Source organism: Scyliorhinus torazame, chromosome 6 (assembly GCF_047496885.1).
Source record: "Scyliorhinus torazame isolate Kashiwa2021f chromosome 6, sScyTor2.1, whole genome shotgun sequence".
In the NCBI taxonomy this organism is placed as follows: Eukaryota; Metazoa; Chordata; class Chondrichthyes; order Carcharhiniformes; family Scyliorhinidae; genus Scyliorhinus; species Scyliorhinus torazame.
In genome coordinates, this window is record NC_092712.1 from 321430308 (window position 1) to 321451231 (window position 20924).

General features: G+C 46.9%; 1 protein-coding gene across 8 annotated transcripts in view; it reads left to right on the forward strand.

Annotated features, from left to right (window-relative positions):
* Positions 1-20612, forward strand: part of LOC140425632 (cadherin-12-like) — a 774748-nt gene extending 754136 nt beyond the window's left edge. For 7 of the 8 annotated variants that reach the window (XM_072510140.1, XM_072510141.1, XM_072510137.1 and 4 more), the window contains 2 exons: positions 7920-8171; positions 19719-20612. In XM_072510140.1, coding sequence (XP_072366241.1) covers positions 7920-8171; positions 19719-20221 — 755 coding nt within the window. In that variant the 3' untranslated portion in view covers positions 20222-20612. The remainder of the gene's footprint in view (positions 1-7919; positions 8172-19718) is intronic. The other variant, XM_072510143.1, reaches the window with a different exon arrangement.
* The last annotated feature ends 312 nt before the right edge of the window (positions 20613-20924 follow it).

Below are 20924 nucleotides of genomic sequence, written 5' to 3' on the forward strand. Positions count from 1 at the left end.
ATGTTGCAGCTGTACAGAACTCTGGTCCGGCCGCATTTGGAGTATTGCGTACAGTTCTGGTCACCGCATTATAGGAAGGACGTGGAGGCTTTGGAGCGGGTGCAGAGGAGATTTACCAGGATGTTGCCTGGTATGGAGGGAAAATCTTATGAGGAAAGGCTGACGGACTTGAGGTTGTTTTCGTTGGAGAGAAGAAGGTTAAGAGGAGACTTAATAGAGGCATACAAAATGATCAGGGGGTTGGATAGGGTGGACAGTGAGAGCCTTCTCCCGCGGATGGATATGGCTGGCACGAGGGGACATAACTTTAAACTGAGGGGTAATAGATATAGGACAGAGGTCAGAGGTAGGTTCTTTACGCAAAGAGTAGTGAGGCCGTGGAATGCCCTACCTGCTACAGTAGTGAACTCGCCAACATTGAGGGCATTTAAAAGTTTATTGGATAAACATATGGATGATAATGGCATAGTGTAGGTTAGATGGCTTTTGTTTCGGTGCAACATCGTGGGCCGAAGGGCCTGTACTGCGCTGTATTGTTCTATGTTCTATGTTCTAAAACATTGATTCTCTGTCAAAGGAGTCAATGGTTCAGTGAAGAGTGCAGGAGGGCAGACCAGGAGCCGAACCAGGCAGGCTTAAACATGAGGTATCAACCTGGTGAAGGGGCAACACAGGACTACTCGTGTTCCAGTGAAAGGAGCAAGTGGTAGACAGAGCTGAGCGATTCCCCAAACAACGGAACCATCTTCACTGTTTCATCAATTACCTTCCTTCCATCATAAGGTCAGAAGTGGGAATGTTCGCTGATGACTGGACAATGTTCAGCACAGTTCACACTCCTCAGATACTGAAGCAATTAATGTCCTTCTGCTGCAAGACCTGGACAGTATCCAGGCTTGGGCTGACAAGTGGCAATTAACATTCATGCCACACAAGTGCTGAGCAATGATCATCGCAAACCAGAAAAAATCCAATCATCCCCTCTTGGTTTCAATGGCATTACCATCACTGAATCCCCCACTATCAACACCCTGGGGGTTATCATTGACCAGAAACGGAACAGGACTAGTCACATTAAAACTGTGGCTACAAGAGCAAGTTCGAGGCTTCCTTACAGACGGACGTATAAATTATGGTCAGGAGGAAGTCGCTCAGCCCCTTGAGTCTGCTCCATGATTCAATAAGGCCGCTGCTCATCTGATTGTAATTACAACCCCACATTCCTGCCCACCTCAATAAACTTTCACCCCCTTATTAATCAGGAATCTATTTAGCTCTGCATTAAAAATATTCAAAGACTCTATTTTCACTGTCTATTGAAGAAGTGAGTTCCAGAGACTCTGGACTTTGTTGCGAGAAATATTTTTTCCTCATCTCTATCTTAAATGAGCGACCCCTTATTATTAAAAAGTGACTCTCGTTCTAGATTCTCTGACAAGAGGAAGCATCCTCTCCACATACAACCCTAAGACCATGAGACATAGGAGCAGAATTCAGCCATTCGACCCATCGAGTCTGCTCCGCCATTCAATCCTGGCTGATATTTTCTCATCCCCATTCTCCTGCCTTCGCCCCATAGCCCCCGAATCCCTTATTAATCAGGAACCTATCTATCTCTGTCTTAAAGAGACTCAGTGATTTGGCCTCCACAGCCTTCTGCGGCAAAGAGTTCCACAGATTCACCATCCTCTGGCTGAAGAAATTCCTCCTTATCTCAGTTTTATAGAATTGTCCCTTCAGTCTGAGACTGTGCCCTTGGGTTCTAGTTTCTCCTACTGGTGGAAACATCCTCTCCACGTCCACTTTATCCGGGCCTCTCAGTATCATGTAAGTTTCAATAAGATTCCCCCTCACCCTTCTAAACTCCAACGAGTACAGACCCAGAGTCCTCACCCGCTCCTTATATGACAAGCTCTTTACTTCGGGGATCATTCTTGTGAACCTCCTCTGGACCCTTTCCATCCTGTCAATACCCCTCAGGTTCTTAAAAGATCGTGATGTGGAGATGCCGGCGTTGGACTGGGGTGAGCACAGTACGAAGTCTTACAACACCAGGTTAAAGTCCAACAGGTTTGTTTCGATGTCACTAGCTTTCGGAGCGCTGCTCCTTCCTCAGGTGAATGAAGAGGTCTGATCCAGAAACACATATATAGACAAATTCAAAGATGCCAAACAATGCTAGGAATGCGAGCATTAGCAGGTGATTAAATCTGTCTATATATGTGTTTCTGGATTAGACCTCTTCATTCACCTGAGGAAGGAGCAGCGCTCCGAAAGCTAGTGACATCGAAACAAACCTGTTGGACTTTAACCTGGTGTTGTAAGACTTCGCTCTTAAAAGATCTTAAGGGCTTCGATCAAGTTGCCTCTTACTATTCTAATATGCAGTGGATGCAGAGGTAAACTCTCCAACCTTTCCTCAGAAGACAACCCACCCATTCCTGGTATTAGTTGAATAACCCGACTCTGAACTGTTTCTAACACATTTGCATCTTTCCTTAAATAAGGAGACAAATATTGTGTGCAATACTCCATATGTCGTCTCACCAATGCCCTGTACAACTGAAGCATAACCTCCCTACTTTTGTAATCAATTCCCAACATAATACATGATCACATTCTATTAACTTTCCTAATTACTCGCTGTACCTGTGTCTCGCCTTTTTGTGATTCATGCACTAGGACGACCAGATCCCTCTGCATTTCAGAGCTCTGCAGTCTCTCACCATTGAGATAATGAGCTTCTTATTTATTCTTCCTGCGAAAAGACTTGGAATTCTATAATGAGAAACTCACCACCTGACTTTTCTAAGCCTTCCAAAGGCACAGACTAGGTCTCTGACATCAAGGCAGCATTTAACCGAGTATGGCTTCCAGGAGCCCGAGCAAAACTAGAGTCAATGGAAATCAGGGGGAAAGCCCTCCAATGGTTGGCGTCATGCTTAGCACAAAGGAAGATGATTGAGGTGGTTGGACATCTAAATCTCAGTTCCAGCACATCACTGCAGCAGTTCCTCAGAGTAGGGTCCCGTGCCAATCATCTTCAGCTGCATCATCAATGACCTTCCCTGTATCAGAAGGTCAGACGTGGGGCTGTTCACTGATGTTTAGCACCAGTCATGACTCATCAGATACTGAAGCGGTCCATGTCCAAATGCACCAAGACCTGAACAATATCCAGCTTTGGACTGACTTGTGCCGAGTGACATTCATGCCATACTTAGGGCCAAGCAATGACCACCACCAACAAGAGTGAATATAACCATCACCCCATGACATTCAATGGCATTCCCATTAATGAATCCCCACTCCCAACATCCTGGGAGTAACCGTTGCCCAGAATCTGAACTGGACTGGCTATATAAACACTGTGGCTACAAGAATCCCCAAAGCCTGTCCACCATCTACCAGCCACAAGTCAGCAGTGTGATGGAATACTCTCCACTTGCCTGGATGAGGGCAGCTCCAACAACACTCAAGGCTTTGGGATTCAATCCCTTTGCCTCGGGACCTCGGGTGAGTGCTGTTTAGCACTGGTCTCCACAAATGGGGGCCAGGCAGAACAGCACTGGTGGGGGTCTCCAAATCGGAGGCCTAGCAATGCCATGAGGGGGCCAGCCTGGCACTGTGAACGTGCCCAGGTGTCACTGCCAGCTGGTAGGGACACTGTCAGGGTGCCAGGTTGGCACTGCCTAGGTGTCAAACTGGCATTTTGTGCGTGATCATGATTGGGCCGGGGTTGCCGGGTGTTGGGTGGGTGCGGGGCGCCCAGGGACTATCCCGTGTTGCGTTCGGGGCAGGGTGGGGGGGAGGTGTCCCGAATGGCAACTCCCCATTGTAAAGAAGCTGGACCTGGGCGGCCTCGACCATGCGTGTTCCCTCTGCAGGCCCCTTATTCAAAGCGAGTCACGTTGAATAGCCATGTGTTTCTCGCCACTGCGAGCGCCAGGAAACAGGCGGCTGAACACGCTCGCGGGGGGACTATGTTCACTTTGGGAAGGTCGCGCCCACAGTCATCTTTTGGGGGAATTGCGCCCAATGTGTTTTTGTCTTTGCTTTCAGTCTTGATAGTTTGTGAAGCTTGCTGTCAGACCGAACTCTTTATCTTAGGGAAGGCAAAGGTCAGGATACAAAACAGAGTGGGGGCTGGGACACAACCCTGTTTCACTCTATTCTTCACCCTGAAACTATCAGAAGTGGAGCCATCAAACTAGACAGTGCCGTGTATGTTGACATGGAAGCAGTGAATGAGACTGAGGAATTTTGTGGATGGACTATTTTTCCCAGTATCTTGTGGAACCCTGCTCTGCTAACAGTATTCAATACCTCAGCGAGAACTGCCAAAATTCGGGACAGAGGTACATCCTGGGTGCGTTTCTCCGCTCCCACGCCGGTTGGGAGAATCGCCTGGGCCGCCAAAATTTCCGGGGACGCCGGTCCGACGCCCTCCCGCGATTCTCCCAAGCGGCGGGAACGGCCCGGTCGAGTTTCGCGGGCCGCAGGCCAGAGAATCGCTGGAGACACCGAAATTGGCGATTCTCCGGCACCCCCGCTATTCTCAGGCCCGGATGGGCCGAGCGGCCAGGCCAAAATGGCGGGTTCCCCCGGCGCCGCCCACACCTGGTCGCTGCAGTCGTGGGCGGTGCGTGAACGCTGGGGGGGCGGCCTGTGGGGGGGCAAGGGGGGATCCTGCACCGGGCTTCACCTGGAATGTGGGGTGGCCCGCGATCGGTGCCCACCGATCGTCGGGCCGTCCTCTCTGAAGGAGGCTCTCGTTCCTTCCGCGGCCCCGCAAGATCCATCCCCCATCTTCTTGCGGGGCGGACTTAGAGAGGACGGCAACCGTGCATGCACGGATGACGTCCGTTATGTCGCTTTTACGCGGGCGATAAGGCCTGGCGCGTGTAGATGACGCGACCCCGATACTGGCCCATTGTCAGGGCCTGAATCGGTCGGGACCGGGGCCGTTCCGCGCCATTGTGAACCTCGACGGCGTTCACGACGGCGCGGCCACTTCGGCGTGGGGGTGGAGAATCCCACCCCCTATTCCCTCCACTTCTCGTGTAGCTGGTATATGGAGAAGATTTTGTCCACAGTAGCTCTGCAGGCATGGAAACTGCACTGTGCTTCCGTGTACACTGGTTAAGTTTGACCTTAGCAAAGTCCTTCATCATGATGCTTGGGAGTGAATAGTTACTGCAGTCTATACCGTCCCCTTTTTCTTATAGCGTAATGATTTTGGATTATGTAGAGCTCAATATACACATTAGGAAAGCAGCTGCCACTTTTGGCTAATTTAGATAACATGCACGGGATAACACCAGAGTGACCCTTCAGACCAAGCAGGTTTCTACAGCCTGTGTAGCACCTTGATCTATAGCTGTGAAACATGGGTAACGTACAGCTGTCAGGAAAACCTAGTTCAATAATTTCCATCGTCACTGCCTGTGGCACATTCTGGGCATCGTGACAGGACAGGATCATTAAAAAATATATATTTAGAGTACCCAATTCATTTTTCCCAATTAAGGGGCAATTTAGCGTGGCCAATCCACCTACCCTGCACATCTTTTGGGTTGTGGGGGCGAAACCCACGCAAACATGGGGAGAATGTGCAAACTCCACACAGACAGTGACCCAGAGCCGGGATCGAACCTGGCACCTCAGCGCCGTGAGGCAGCAGGGCTAACCCACTGCGCCACCGTGCTGCCCTTTGGCAGGACAGAATCATGAACGAGGCGGTCCTCTCACAGGTGGAGCTCCCAAGCGCGTTGCCACTCACCAAACTGAGCTGGCTTCAATGGATCGCGCACACCCACCGTCATATACCCAAGACGTCATATACCCAAGGGCCTTCTAGATGATGAGGTAGCCGGAGCCAGATAGCCAATGTGGCATCCAAGGCACTGCGTCAAGGATGCCTGCAAGTGTGCCATGAAGACCCAAAACATCAACATTTGTAGCCGGGAGTCACTAGCTGGTGGAGGAGGGAAATACCAACTCCTCCTGTGGGCTGGTGTTCACGACCACGTTGGCTGCAGCTGCTTGACGACAGGCACTGATGCTGAAAAAATAACCCCCAACATCAATAGGCAGTATCATGAGCTTGTGGCAGAACCTGCCTTTCGAGGGTTGGCCTTCACAAGCATCAGCAATGATGCACCAAGTGAAGGCAGCTCACGCAAATGGATCTTTGCTATCTGTCCATCATCTCTCATGGATGAAATAATACCCAAAATTAATAACTGCATGTTTCAATAGCTTATCGATCAACAATAAATGTCATCTGTTTCGTTGCATTCAAAGGGGTTGTATTGGAACATGAAAGCAGTGAGATAAAGGTGTAAAGGGATACATAATATGGCCTTGCACATTATAACCGAGAATCAAGCAATTTCCTCGCCGAAGAGAATCTCAGTGGAATGAATAATTACTTCTATGTTTCCTGACCTTTCCACTGCTGAATCGCTTCACAGAAATTAATTTATGAAAAGAATATGTGGTGGTAAATATATTCGGAGTTAAAATCATATAAGGAAAAATATTCAGTGCTGCAAATGTATCTATTTTGCATGTATTATGCAAATACATTTTGCTGCAGTAAAGATCGTCTACCTGCATATGTTCAGGCGTCTTTGCTTGTTCTCGAACAGTGTGCACCATGAAGGAAGGGCACATTTTGCATGTGCAGTGCCTGTATATGAGCTCTGAAATACATTGATAATAATCTCCGAACGAGCTACTCCTAACGCCGCTGTGTTAGCCAGTACCTCAGGAGTCAAAGATGCAACACAAATAAAATTAAAACATTTATTTTAGCCTGGAAAGAAATGATTTGCTTATGTCACAAGTTGCTGTTTTCTTCCCAGCCCTCTGTGAGATGTAGAAATCCAGTTTAAATTTAACAATTACCATTTACTGAGCAGTGCAAATGAACACTTATTGTTTTTGAATTAAAATGCACTTTAAAAAAAATAAATTGAGTACCCAATTCATTTCTTCCAATGAAGGGGCAATTTAGCGTGGCCAATCCACCTACCCTGCACATCTTTGGGTTGTGGGGGCGAAACCCACGCAGACACGGGGAGAATGTGAAAACTCCACACGGATAGTGACCCAGAGCCGGGATCGAACCTGGGACCTCGGCGCCGTGAGGCAGCAGGGCTAACCCACTGCGCCACCGTGCTGCCCTAAAATGCACTTCTTGTGTGGAAAAAGTGAGCGTTGCCAGAGTTAAAATGCAATCAAATGCAATTGCCCATCTCTCAGAATTGGTTTGAACTTGTAAAAGGATTAATGTGTTAAAAAAAACTTAGCTAAAGTTGTCTTACTGTAATCACCAGAAATAAATGGTCACATTTAACTGCGTTCATGCTTTGCTAATCTTTTGCTGCTTTACAGAGTGAATGTTTGAAACCATTACATTTAAAGCGCTAGGAGATGATAAAATATGGAGATTCCTTGCAGAGGACTAACATGTAATAGTGTACTTAAAAAGCATGTAATGCCTTATCTGTGACTCTGTGCCATTTCTCATTTCACTACTCAGCAGTTATCTTGAGCCAGTATAAAGTACCTTGCACAGACCTATTGCAGACTCTTAATGCTCAGTGATTACTAGAAGCACACAGTAGCACAATAGGCCTGTCTTACTTCTGCTGGAAGAATCTAAAAAGCCACAGCACAGCATTTCACGATGGAGGTTACTTAAGTGGCTCAAGGAGGCACCTCGACACCACCTGCTCAGGGAACAACTGAGGGCAGACAATAGATGAAGGCCTCATCCGCAAATGCTCATATCCCACGAGTGAATATTTTTTTTTTAATGTGTTGCTACGTCAAAAGTGTTCTGTCTCAATGGTGTTTCGTCTTTTTTCATTCAGTGCATGATTTTAACTTTGCTTTTGTGTGTATCACAGACAACACAGCTGGAATCTTACCCAAGAGAAATGGCTACAGTCGCAGGCAACTGGAGCTCTATTTCCTTCCTGTTGTGATCTCAGACAGTGATCACCCTATACAAAGCAGCACAAACACATTGACTATTCGAGTCTGCGGCTGTGATGTGGATGGCACAATCTTGTCTTGCAATGTAGAAGCAATCTTTCTGCCAGTGGGCTTGAGCACAGAGGCATTGATAGCAATCCTACTTTGCATCATTATACTCCTTGGTGAGTCTAACCCTGGTCCATGTTACTATAGTAACGCTCAGTCACCAATGACATTTAGTAAGTTCAAATTAAAATTCCATTCGACATTAGGGCTCTTCATTATAACCAGCTATATGCCAATAAGGATCCTATCTCATGTTTAGTCATGTGTCCCACAGGAAGCAAAGGAGGAACGGAAACATTTCTGATTGTGTAGTTAACTTGGATATTTATTGAACTAAACTTGAGCCTCAATAACTTAAGAGCTTTGTTTGACTTTGACATCACAAAGTTAAAGTAAGCCAAATTTGAAACATAACAATCTGCCCTATCTCGGTAATCCTCTCCAGTCCCACAAGCTTCCAAGATCTCTTCACTCTTCTAATTCTGACCCCATGAGCATCCTTGATTCTAATTACTCCACATTTGGTGTCATACCTTCAGCCGCCTGGGTTCTAGGCTTAGGGAATCCCCTTCCGAAGCCTCCCTGCCTCTCCATCTCTCTTTCCTCCTTTCCACTTAAAATTTACCTCCTTGATCCAGCTTTTGGCTAAACTATTCTTACATGGCTCATGTCAAATTTTGATTGATATCACCCACTTGAAGCACCTTGGGATATTTTAATATGCTAATGATGCTATATTAATGATCTGGATCTTGCTGTGCAGGGGACAGTTTAAAGTTTGCAGATGACTTAAAACTTGGAAGTATCGTAGACTGTGAGGAGGACAATGTGGAACTTCAAAAGAACATAGACAAGTTGGTGGACTGGGCAGATAGGTGGCAGATGCGGAGAAATGTGAGGTGATGAATTTTGGGAGGAAGAATGTGGAGAGACAATATAAGATAAGGAGTGCAATGTCTAAGGAGGTGCAGGAGCAGAGGGGCCTAAGTGTATCTGTGCATAGATCATTGAAGGTGAAGAGAACAGTTAATAAAGCATACCATATACATAGGAACATAGAACATGGGAGCAGGAGGAGGTCATTCGAGCCCGTTCCGCCAATCATTATGATCATAGCTGATCATCCAACTCAATAACTTATTCCCCCTTCCCCCCATATTCTTTGATCCCTTTAGACCCAAGAGTTAAATCTATTTCCTTCTTGGAAACATCCTGGGTTTCATTGTGTACAATTCTGTGCACGACACTACAGAAAGGATATGAATGCATTGCAGAGAGTACAGAAGAACGTTTACGAGAACGTTTCCAGGGATGAGAAACTTCAGTTATGAGGATAGATTGGAGAGGTTGAGATTGTTCTCCTCGGAGAGTAGAAGGCGAAGAGGAGATTTGATAGAACATAGTGAACATAGAACATACAGTGCAGAAGGAGGCCATTCAGCCCATCGAGTCTGCACCGACCCGCTTCAGCCCTCACTTTCACCCTATCCCTGTAACCCAATAACCCCTCCTAACCTTTTTGGACACTAAGGGCAATTTATCGTGGCCAATCCACCTAGCCTGCACATCTTTGGACTGTGGGAGGTGACCGGAGCACCCGGAGTAAACACACGCAGACACAGGGAGAACGTGCAGACTCCGCACAGACAGTGACCCAGCGCGGAATTGAACCTGGGACCCTGGCGCTGTGAAGCCACAGCGCTATCCACTTGTGCTACCGTGTTGCCGTGGTGAACAAAACCACGAGGTTGCTGGACAGAGTAGATAAGGAGAAATGGTTCCCACTTGTAAAAAGATCAAGAACGAGGAGGCAGAGGTTTCAAGTGATTTGCAAAAGAAGCAAATGTGATGTGAGAAAAAAAAATTTCACAACAGTGATTTGAGGTCTGGAACGCACGGCCTGGAAGTGTGGGGGAGGCAGGTTCAATCGAGGCATTAAAGAGGACATTGGATGATTATTTGAATGGAAACAATGTGCAGGGCTGTGGAGAAAAGGCAGGGGAAAGGCACTAAGTCATGAGTTTGGAGAGACGGTGCTGACACGATGGGCCGAATGTCCAATTCTGCACCATAGCGGTTCTTTGATATAAATGCAAGTAGTTGTTGTTCTCACCTTGATCTAATCTGAGAGTTATGAGACAGATGTGCTTTAACATCAACACATGTTCCTTTGGTGCTGTTTGTCCAATAGTGGAAAATCTAACTGTGAGGTTTTTAGTTATAGCTCCCGTATTAAACTAGAAACGTAGAAATACCAGCTGTGTGAGAACCCGATCTTTGTTTCTGAGTGCGCTACCATGCTAAGGGCACCCGAAAGGCACCTGACCCTATATTGCATTGCACCATTCTTCATGTGTCCCTGGTAGGTAGACACCTTAGATGTGAGATTGAGAGGCCTATTGCCTGTTTTGTGCCCTCTCGGTTAAATTAGGCTCTGGACCTGCTCTGCTTAAAAATCTTCAGAAATCTCTTGGGCCACCAACAAAAACTTAGTACTTACTTAAAAAAAAAGTTTGGTCACCCAGGTTCCACCGCACTTTTGAGAACTGCCATTGTGGGCCACGGTCACCCTTCCCATTGTCTTTCCTTTCCTTTCCTGGACTTACCTTAGGGCTTCTGCTAATGATGTTCAAAATTCACCCTCCAGTAATGGACCACCTTCCTCTTGGGGGTGCAGAAGGCACCTTTACCTCATCCAAATTATTGAAATTAGTCCAAAGTCCCAATTACCGACAAACTTTAATCCTTCTAAAATCTGGTTAAGTTCCCAAAAATGGATCATAAATCATTTCTACGATGCCGACTACTCATTGACTGAGTGATTAGATGGACTGGAGGCTGCACAGCTTTCACAGTTTTCATTCGGTAGGCAATTTGGTGTAAAGTTAAAACAAATATTCTTTTTTAAGTCAGAAAGCACATCTTCCGAGTTTAAATCCTTTGATATACAGGACTTGTTGCAAATAGTACAAGTTCTGGCATCTGTGAGTTTATCTTATCAATCTATCCCAACTAAGGTGGAAAGTGGGAATGACAACTCATCCTCCTTTAAGAGCCTTCTGAACCTTATCAAGGAACAGCACGAACGCTCACCATGGAGAATTTTACAACCTTGTTTCTCCACTTTTCCACTAAAGAAGTTCCTCAGAATAAATAATCATGGGGAAAGGGTAAAATATTGGTTGATTGATTGATTTGGTTTATTGTCACATGTAAGTGGGGTTACTGGGTTTCAGAGATAGGGGTGGAGGCCACAAGTTGAGTTGGGTGCTCTTTCCAAGGGGCAGTGCAGACTTGATGGGCCGAATGGCTTCCTTCTGCACTGTAAATTCTATGATTCTATGTACCGAAGTACAGTGAAAAGTATTTTTCTGCGGCCGAGGGAACGTACACAGTACGGACATAGTAGACAAAACAATAATCAACAGAGAACATTGACAAATGGTACATCGACAAACAGTGATTGGTTACAGTGCGGAACAAGGGCCCAAACAAAGCAAATACATGAGCAAGAGCAGCATAGGGCGTCGTGAATAGTGTTCTTACAGGGAACAGATCAGTCCGAGGGGGAGTCGTTGAGGAGTCTTGTAGCTGTGGGGAAGAAGCTGTTCCTATGTCTGGATGTGCGGGTCGTCCGACTTCTGCACCTTCTGCCTGATGGAAGGGTCTGGAAGAAGGCAATGCCTGGGTGGGAGGGGTCTCTGATAATGCTGTCAGCCTTCCTGAGGCAGCGGGAGGTGTAGACTGAATCAAAGTGGGGGTGGCAAGCTTGTGTGATGCGTTGGGCAAATATTGACCAGTTCTGAGAATTGACTAATAAATTGGAACAGGGAGACACTGCTGTAGAATTTGTCATTTAAGAGGTAACAATTTTCTGTCAATGATCTTTATGGAAATTCCATCTTTGATACAAACCATGGTATTTCAATAAAAGGGAAATTTGTCACAGCCTTTGATACTTGAAGTTTAATTTAGCTTTTTACGGATTGTACAGTTTTGCACCCAAACAACTACTGTAAGATTGCTCTTTGAGAAATGTAACTACCAAGTCAGCTGACGGGGCTGCTGCCATTGTGTCTCTGCATGTCCACTGGAACCTCTAGGGATAACTAAAGAAACAAAGACAAAATGACCTGATACTATTGTAGTATAGGAGTTGGGGACCAAGTGCAATGTGTCAAAGTTTGCAGACGACACTAAGATGAGTGGTAAAGCAAAAAGGGCAGAGGATACCGGAAGTCTGCAGAAGGATTTGGATAGGTTAGGTGAATGGGCTAGGGTCTGGCAGATGGAATTCAATGTTGCCAAGTGTGAGGCTATCCATTTTGGGAGGAATAACAGCAGAATGGATTATTATTTAAACGGTAAGATGTTAAAACATGCTGCTGTGCAGAGGGACCTGGGTGTGCTGGTGCACGAGTCGCAAAAAGTTGGTGTGCAGGTGCAACAGGTGATTAAGAAGGCTAACCGAGTTTTGTCTTTCATTGCTAGAGGGATGGAGTTCAAGACTAGTGAGGTTATGCTGCAATTGTATAGGGTGTTGGTGAGGCCGCATCTGGAGTATTGTGTTCAGTTTTGGTCTCCTTACCTGAGAAATGACATATTGGCACTGGAGGGAGTGCAGAGGAGATTCACTAGGTTGATCCCAGAGTTGAGGGGATTCGATTATGACGAGGGGTTGAGTAGACTGGGACTGTACTCATTGGAGTTTAGAAGGATGCGGGGAGATCTTATTGAAACATATAAAATTATGAAGGGAATAGATAGGATAGATGCGGGCAGGTTGTTTCCACTGGTCGGGGAAAGCAGAACTAGGGGGCATAGCCTCAAAATAAGGGGAGGTAGATTTAGGACGGAGTGTAGGAGGAACTTCTTCACCCAAAGGGTTGTGAATCTCTGGAATTCCTTGCCCAGTGAAGCAGTTGAGGCTCCTTCTTTAAACGTTTTTAAGAAAAAGATAGATGCCTTTCGAAAGAATAAAGGGATTCGGGGATATGGTGTACGGGCCGGAGAGTAGAGCTGAGTCCACAAAGATCAGCCATGATCTCATTAAATGGCGGAGCAGGCTCGAGGGGCCAGATGGCCTACTCCTGTTCCTAGTTCTTATGTTCTTATGTTCTTTTGTATTTTTACAATGGAATAAGGGCCCCAATCACTCACAAGGCATTGTATAAACTCATTGTAGATTCATTTGTTTAAACAGAAAACAGATACACATGGATAGAAAGCTTGGCGACATCAGCGCTGTGCTATATTATGCTCACAGGCAAAAGTGAAACTGAGACTGGATCACAAGACATATTTCCCACCCAGTGTCAAAGATGTGCAGGTTAGGTGGATTGCCCATGCTAAAATTGCCCCTCAGTGTCCAAGCATGTGTAAGTTAGGTGGGGCTATGAGGATAGGCCGGGTGAGTGGACCTAGGTGGGGTGCTCTTTCAGAGGGTTGTGCACACTCGATGGGCTGAATGGCCTCCTTCTGCACTGCAAGGATTCCATGCTTCCATGGTTCTCGTGATGACATGCTGCTATGCCTTACAACAACCCCCTCCCCCACTTCTCATCAAATATGTTTACTTTCCAGAACAGAAGAATCTATGAGTCTCCAAAGTGTAGAGTTAATTGACTGGTACATCCAGATCTCGTAAAGGTCACCTTGTCTGGAGGTTTGTTTAATTTCTCGTGGTGATCTGCGATCTTGGATGTTGTTGCTGGCTGCATTTTGAATGTTGTACTAGATGCAATAGGACCAAATGGCAGCTGAGGATCTGGAATGGATCTGATTTGCTCTTGGTTACACCTTTCCATTCCACTCTTGTGTGGAATGGTTTCATTGGACCTTGATCCTGAAGAAATCCTTGTCACTTTGGCCTGTTGCCACATACCTTCTCTGGGATCCTGGATGTGAATCTGTTCTCCTAACAGCAGACTTGACACACCAAATTAACAGAAAATAGCGCTTAGGGTGCATGCAACAATTATGCTTGACATATTGTTCAATTGTTGAACGAAGGGGTACTTGGTAATGTAGATGATGATGCCGTCCTGCCATGGAAATGAAAGAGGTTGGATGTAATTTTGGATTAAGACTTCATGTTTTTATGCTGACTTGGCAGATGCTCTTGACAGGCCTCACACTTCTTGACGACAATTTCAATATTATTGTTCATACCCAGCCAAAAGACTGTCTAGTGCGTGTCTTCTTGTCCAATCTATGCCAATGCGTGAGTGATGACGTTTCATAGAATTAAAAAACTTTTTGTTTACAGTACAGAAGGAGGCCATTCGGCCCATCAAGTCTGCACTGGCTCTTGGAAAGAGCACCCTACCCAAGGTCAACACCTCCACCCTATCCCCATAACCCAGTAACCCCACCCAACACTAAGGGCAATTTTGGACACTAAGGGCAATTTATCATGGCCAATCCACCTAACCTGCACATCTTTGGACTGTGGGAGGAAACCGGAGCACCCGGAGGAAACCCACGTACACATGGGGAGGATGTGCAGACTCCGCACAGACAGTGACCCAAGCCGGAATCGAACCTGGGACCTTGGAGCTGTGAAGCAATTATGCTATCCACAATGCTACCGTGCTGCCTTATGAGGTGAGACTGATTCCGTGGATTGTTACTAGTATGAGGTTGCAGCATTCCGGGTCTTTAATCTTCATGATGTCGAACATCTGTGACAATCGAGAGCATCAGTTGGACTTGCACTGCAGCCCTGTGGATCCTGTGATGTGGAGATGCCGGTGTTGGACTGGGGTGAGCACAGTACTAAGTCTTACAACACCAGGTTAAAGTCCAACAGGTTTGTTTCGATGTCACTAGCTTTCGGAACGCTGCTCCTTCCTCAGGTGAATGAAGAGGTATGTTCCAGAAACACATATATAGACAAATTCAAAGATGCCAAACAATGCTTGGAATGCGAGTATTAGCAGGTGATTAAATCTTTACAGATCCAGAGATGGGGTAACCCCAGGTTAAAGAGGTGTGAATTGCATCAAGCCAGGACAGTTGGTAGGATTTTGCAGGCCAGATGGTGGGGGATGAATGTAATGTGACATGAATCCCAGGTCCCGGTTGAGGCCGCACTCATGTGTGCGGAACTTGGCTATAAGTTTCTGCTCGGCGATCCTGCGTTGTCGCACGTCCTGAAGGCCGCCTTGGAGAACGCTTACCCGGAGATCAGAGGCTGAATGCCCTTGACTGCTGAAGTGTTCTCCGACTGGAAGGGAACATTCCTGCCTGGTGATTGTTGCGCGATGTCCGTTCATTCGTTGTCGCACGTCTGCATGGTCTCGCCAATGTACCACGCTTCGGGACATCCTTTCCTGCAGCGTATGAGGTAGACAATGTTGGCCGAGTCGCACGAGTACGTACCACGTACCTGGTGGGTGGTGTTCTCACGTGTAATAGTGGTATCCATGTCGATGATCTGGCACGTCTTGCAGAGATTGCCATGGCAGGGTTGTGTGGTGTCGCCACACAACCCTGCCATGGCAATCTCTGCAAGACGTGCCAGATCATTGACATGGATACCACTATTACACGTGAGAACACCACCCACCAGGTACGTGGTACGTACTCGTGCGACTCGGCCAACGTTGTCTACCTCATACGCTGCAGGAAAGGATGTCCCGAAGCGTGGTACATTGGCGAGACCATGCAGACGCTTCGACAACGAATGAATGGACATCGCGCAACAATCACCAGGCAGGAATATTCCCTTCCAGTCGGGGAACACTTCAGCAGTCAAGGGCATTCAGCCTCTGATCTCCGGGTAAGCGTTCTCCAAGGCGGCCTTCAGGACCCGCGACAACGCAGAATCGCCGAGCAGAAACTTATAGCCAAGTTCCGCACACATGAGTGCGGCCTCAACCGGGACCTGGGATTCATGTCGCATTACATTCATCCCCCACCATCTGGCCTGCGAAATCCTACCAACTGTCCTGGCTTGGTACAATTCACCCCTCTTTAACCTGGGGTTACCCCATCTCTGGATCTGTAAAGATTTAATCACCTGCTAATGCTCGCATTCCAAGCATTGTTTGGCATCTTTGAATTTGTCTATATATGTGTTTCTGGAACATACCTCTTCATTCACCTGAGGAAGGAGCAGCGTTCCGAAAGCTAGTGACATCGAAACAAACCTGTTGGACTTTAACCTGGTGTTGTAAGACTTCGTTCTGTGGATCCTGAACATGGAATTAGTGAACAGTTGTCCACCAAAGATTGCAGAACTGTAGTTTCTATCACGGCCCCTCATGTCTCTGAATATGTGCCTTTTAGAATTCACAGAGATAGTATGTTGGCACTTGCCTCTGTGTCAATCTTGGCCAATAACCACCAGTTGCCAACTTTCTTCGGACAGATCATTTTAATCTTGGCAATCGATTCGGCTGGTGTGGAGACATGTATGTTTTCAGTTGGTATGGAGACATGTATGTTTTCAGTTGGTATGGAGACATGTATGTTTTTGGTTGGTGTGGAAACATGTATGTTTTCCACAAGATTGATGGTGTAAAACCTGCATTCACTGCTCTTGGTCTAGTCATGCGCATTTCCGTCATTTATTGGTTTGTCAATCACCTTATGCATATGTTTCTTATGGAATACCGGATGGTCATTCTTACTGCTTGAAGGTGGCCACTGTGTACAGTCTGAATGGATCAGTGCTCGGCTCTTTGTTCATCACCATTTGCTCTCCTGCGCTGCCGATGGCTCGTTCTGCCACATGCCTCGCAGAATTGAGGAAAGTTGGGCATTTCCTTGGTGCATGCAGAAGACCACACCCTCCACATATCTTGCTAGGCTTGTAGGTCTTCTAGTAAGTGCAGCAACATTTGGGATTGTATTTAGGATGTGTAACCTTTGTTGACCTGTGAGGATCACTTTACACTCATGCCCATTGTTGAGCTGGCCTTCGTTACCATATGTTCTGGGCTTGTACAACAGATTTTTCTGGAAAGCTTCCATGGGAGTGGATGCGATCACTGTCTCAACAATTGTGTCTGCTAGCCCTGTCTTTGGAAAATCACAGTACAATCCCGCTTTCTCTGAATCTGCTGCCAAAGTGGTCTCTCGATCCTGTAGGTTGTTGTTGGAAGTGGCATGGACTCCAGTTGATGAAAATGAAAGTTTAACCGGTTTCTGAACCAGCCTTCGAATGTACTCCATCAGCGGAAGTCTCCAACCCCCCACCGGGTCGGAGAATCCCCAGGGGGCGGCGCAAATCTCGCCCCGCCACCCCACGCCGGATGCTGTATTCTCCGCCGCCATTTTTCGGGTGAGGGCGGGGTTCACACCACGCCGGTCAGAGGCCGTTGGCAGCGGCCCCCCCGGCAATTTTCTGGGCCCCGATGGGCCGAGCGGCTGTCCGTTTTTGGCCAGCCCCGCCAGCGTGAATCACTCAGTTCATGGATCGGCAGGACCTGGCAGGTAATTCGGCTGGGGCGGTCCTCGGGGAGGCGCGGGGGGGAACGACCCCGGGGGACCCCCACGGTGGCTTGGCCCCTGATCAGAGCCCACCGATCTGCGGGCGAGCCTTTGCCATGGGGGCACTCCTTCCTTCCGCGCCGGCCCGTGTAGGGCTCCGCCATGGCGAATTCGGCAACCGGCGGGGGCGGGATTCACGCCAGCCCCTGGCGATTCTCCGGCCTGGCGGGGGGGTCGGAGAATCCCGCCCCAGATTCCTGATGCGGCAGGCCGTCGGGATTCTCCTTTTCGCCGACTGGTCAATGGGGTTGCCAATTGTGGGGCAGCCCCACGCCGTCGGGAAACCCCCGGACTGCCGGCAAAACGGAGAATGCCGCCGGCGGAGAATTCAGTCCCACAGCTCAGTACATTGGTTAAATATTTTGAATTTGGATCGTAGGTCAGCTGATTCCCAACTCAAACTGGACAGGTTTGTGGACATTTTGACGATATCTCTGTGACCTTCCTCCTTGTTTTATTCTATTTATTGTTCAGCTACGCTTGAAACCGTCCATTATAATCACAACCTTTTCTGGCCCAATTTTTATGACGGCTTTGATTGTGGTTTTTTTATTTGACTCTCTCTTGCTCACCATCCCTGTGGCCCACACCCTAATCACTCACCTTCCCAACTAAGCTAACCCAGTGCTCGTTACTCCACCCGCTTTCCCACACACTGAACCTATAGGCTGTGTGCCGCAATCTCACCATGGGGGATCCACCCACTTACCAGCTCTTTATTCAAACATTTTCTTGGCTCTGTGTCTTCAAAGCTTCTCTGTGCCGTCACCATGCTTTAATTTCAACGCTCTCCGACACGGTGAACGCGTTGAGGCCTGACCAAAACATTGAGCGTCATCCCAAACCATGCAGCATGATGTCAGGCTGCTCAGCATGTCGCACCTGTGCTGTTAACCACCGTTGAACACCATGTTATGTTTGTAGAAGAATGCAAAGGCACCAATCACCCAATAGAGTTTGGGTAAACACATCATGGGTTCAGTTCAGTCGAGGCGCATGCGAACAGATATACATGGATAGAAAGAATGAAGACAACAGAGCTGTTCTATGTTCCGCTCAGAGGCAAAAGTGAAACTGAGACTGGATGGCAGGACACATTTCCCTTCTGGTGATGACATGCTGCTCTCCCTTAAAGGCAGATTACAGCAGAGACCAACATCTCTCTGTTCCTGCCCAATTTCACACTTCTCCCCAAAGTTCCTGATGAAGTTGCAGTGATGGAGTGGGACAAGTCTTGAAGTAATACACGACCAATATTTTATTAAGGACATGAACTATCGTTCAAGATCTAATTGATCGTAGCCCATTAACAGGAATATCTGGCAAGTAATCAGGTAAATAACGATGACATGGTGGCACAATGGTTAGCACTGCTGCATCGCAGCTCCAGGGTCCCGGGTTCAATACCGTCCTTGGGTCACTGTGTGGAGTTTTGCACTTTCGCCCTGTGTCTGCGTGGGTTTCCTCCCGGTGCTCCGGTTCGCTCCCACAGTCCAAAGATGTGCAGGTTAGGTGGATTGGCCGTGCTAAATTGTCCCTTAGTGTCCAGGGATGTGCAGGTTAGGTGGGGCAACGATGGTAGGGTGAGTGCAGACTCAATGGGCCAAATAACCTCCTTTTGCACTTCAGGAATTATATGGAATTCTAGGGACAATGCTTAAAAGCTTCAAATATTCTGAATTTGAATTCAGTTCATTGTCTGGAATTGAAAAGTTGGTCTCGGTGATGGTGACCATAAAATAATTGTCATAAAAACTCAACTGGTTCATAGTGTCCTTTAGGAAGGAAATGTTCCATCCTTACCTAGTCTGGCCTACATCTGACTCCATAGCCACCGCAATGCGTTTGCCTCCTAACTGCCCTCTGAAATGTGTGCAAAGCCCCTCAGTTCAAGGTAAATTAGGTGATAAGCAACAATCGCTGCCCTTGCCAGCAATGCCCACATCCCATCCAAGAACAAAGAAAAAAAATCACGTGCACCCAGTAGTTACAAGATTTGGCTCCTCTTGTCATAAAGGATCATTGGACGGGATTCTCCGTTGCGTCGGCAGCGCACCCTTGCCCTCCGAGGGACACGCGGCCGGCAGACTAGAGAATACCGTCCATTATTTGTATGTTTATTGTTACGTTGAAATGTATTTCTGACCTCGCTCCACTTTTCACAGTGATTGTGGTCCTCTTTGTGGCATTGAGAAGACAAAGAAAGAAGGAAATCTGTATGACTTCGAAAGAAGATATCCGAGACAACGTGATCAGTTACGATGACGAAGGAGGTGGCGAGGAGGACACCCAAGCCTTTGACATAAGCACGCTGAGAAAACCTGACTTGATCGAAGACGTGCAGCTACGCAGAGACGTCAAGCCAGAGACCCAGCAGCCACAGCGACAGACCATCATAGTACAAAACAACACTGACATCAGAGACTTCATCGATCAGAGATTGCAGGAGAACGATGCAGATCCCAGTGCACCTCCTTATGATTCCCTGGTGACATACGCTTATGAAGGAAATTGTTCCATAGCTGAATCCCTCAGCTCTTTGGAATCAGTTACTGCAGACACGGATCAGGATTACGATTACCTCACTAACTGGGGACCCCGCTTTACAAAACTTGCAGACCTTTATTCACAAGAGAAAACCAACAGCCGACAAAATATTACCGAATGACAGTAAATTGGAAGCCTGGTAAATTTAAGGACAAGATGAATTTTGTCTTTTTTTTAATGGCTGCCATTGTTACTTGCTGTGTCAACTATTGTTTTACTGTGAGATAGTTTTATTAGGTACCACAAAGATTTGACTTGTAAGATTATTGTGAAATTGGAGAGAGAGGCAAGCTCGATCAGTGTTTTTGAAATGTGTTGGCCATTCAATTGTAAGTGATAAGGAAATAAAAAAGCTGCAGGTTTTTCTGTAACCTTAACTGAAGTGCCTCAAAGAACTTTGAACACTGCAGACGTTTATGCTCTCCAGTAAGAGTGTCAGTTTTTATTATACAACTAAAAGGTGTTCTTGAATTAAATGACATTTACTTCAATAAAAGAAGCAATGGTATAGGTATAGGTGTTTGTGTTATATCGATTGCTGATTTGGACATGTCTGCAACTAAGAAATACATTGATGACTATTGAGTGTACAATTACTCCCCTGTCATTCTCCCCTCCAGCTCCAGAATATGGCTTCGACTGTCAATCATACTCATTCAGTTGGAAGTTTATGACAGTTAACATAACAGATTTTACCACTACTCCTGTCATTCTGCGATGATTAACTGACAAGAAATGTGTTATAACGGAATGGAATTGGACCTAGCACTTTCTCTGTCAAGATGAGTATCTGAGAGCAAACTAAGCTTATAATCAGGGGTAAT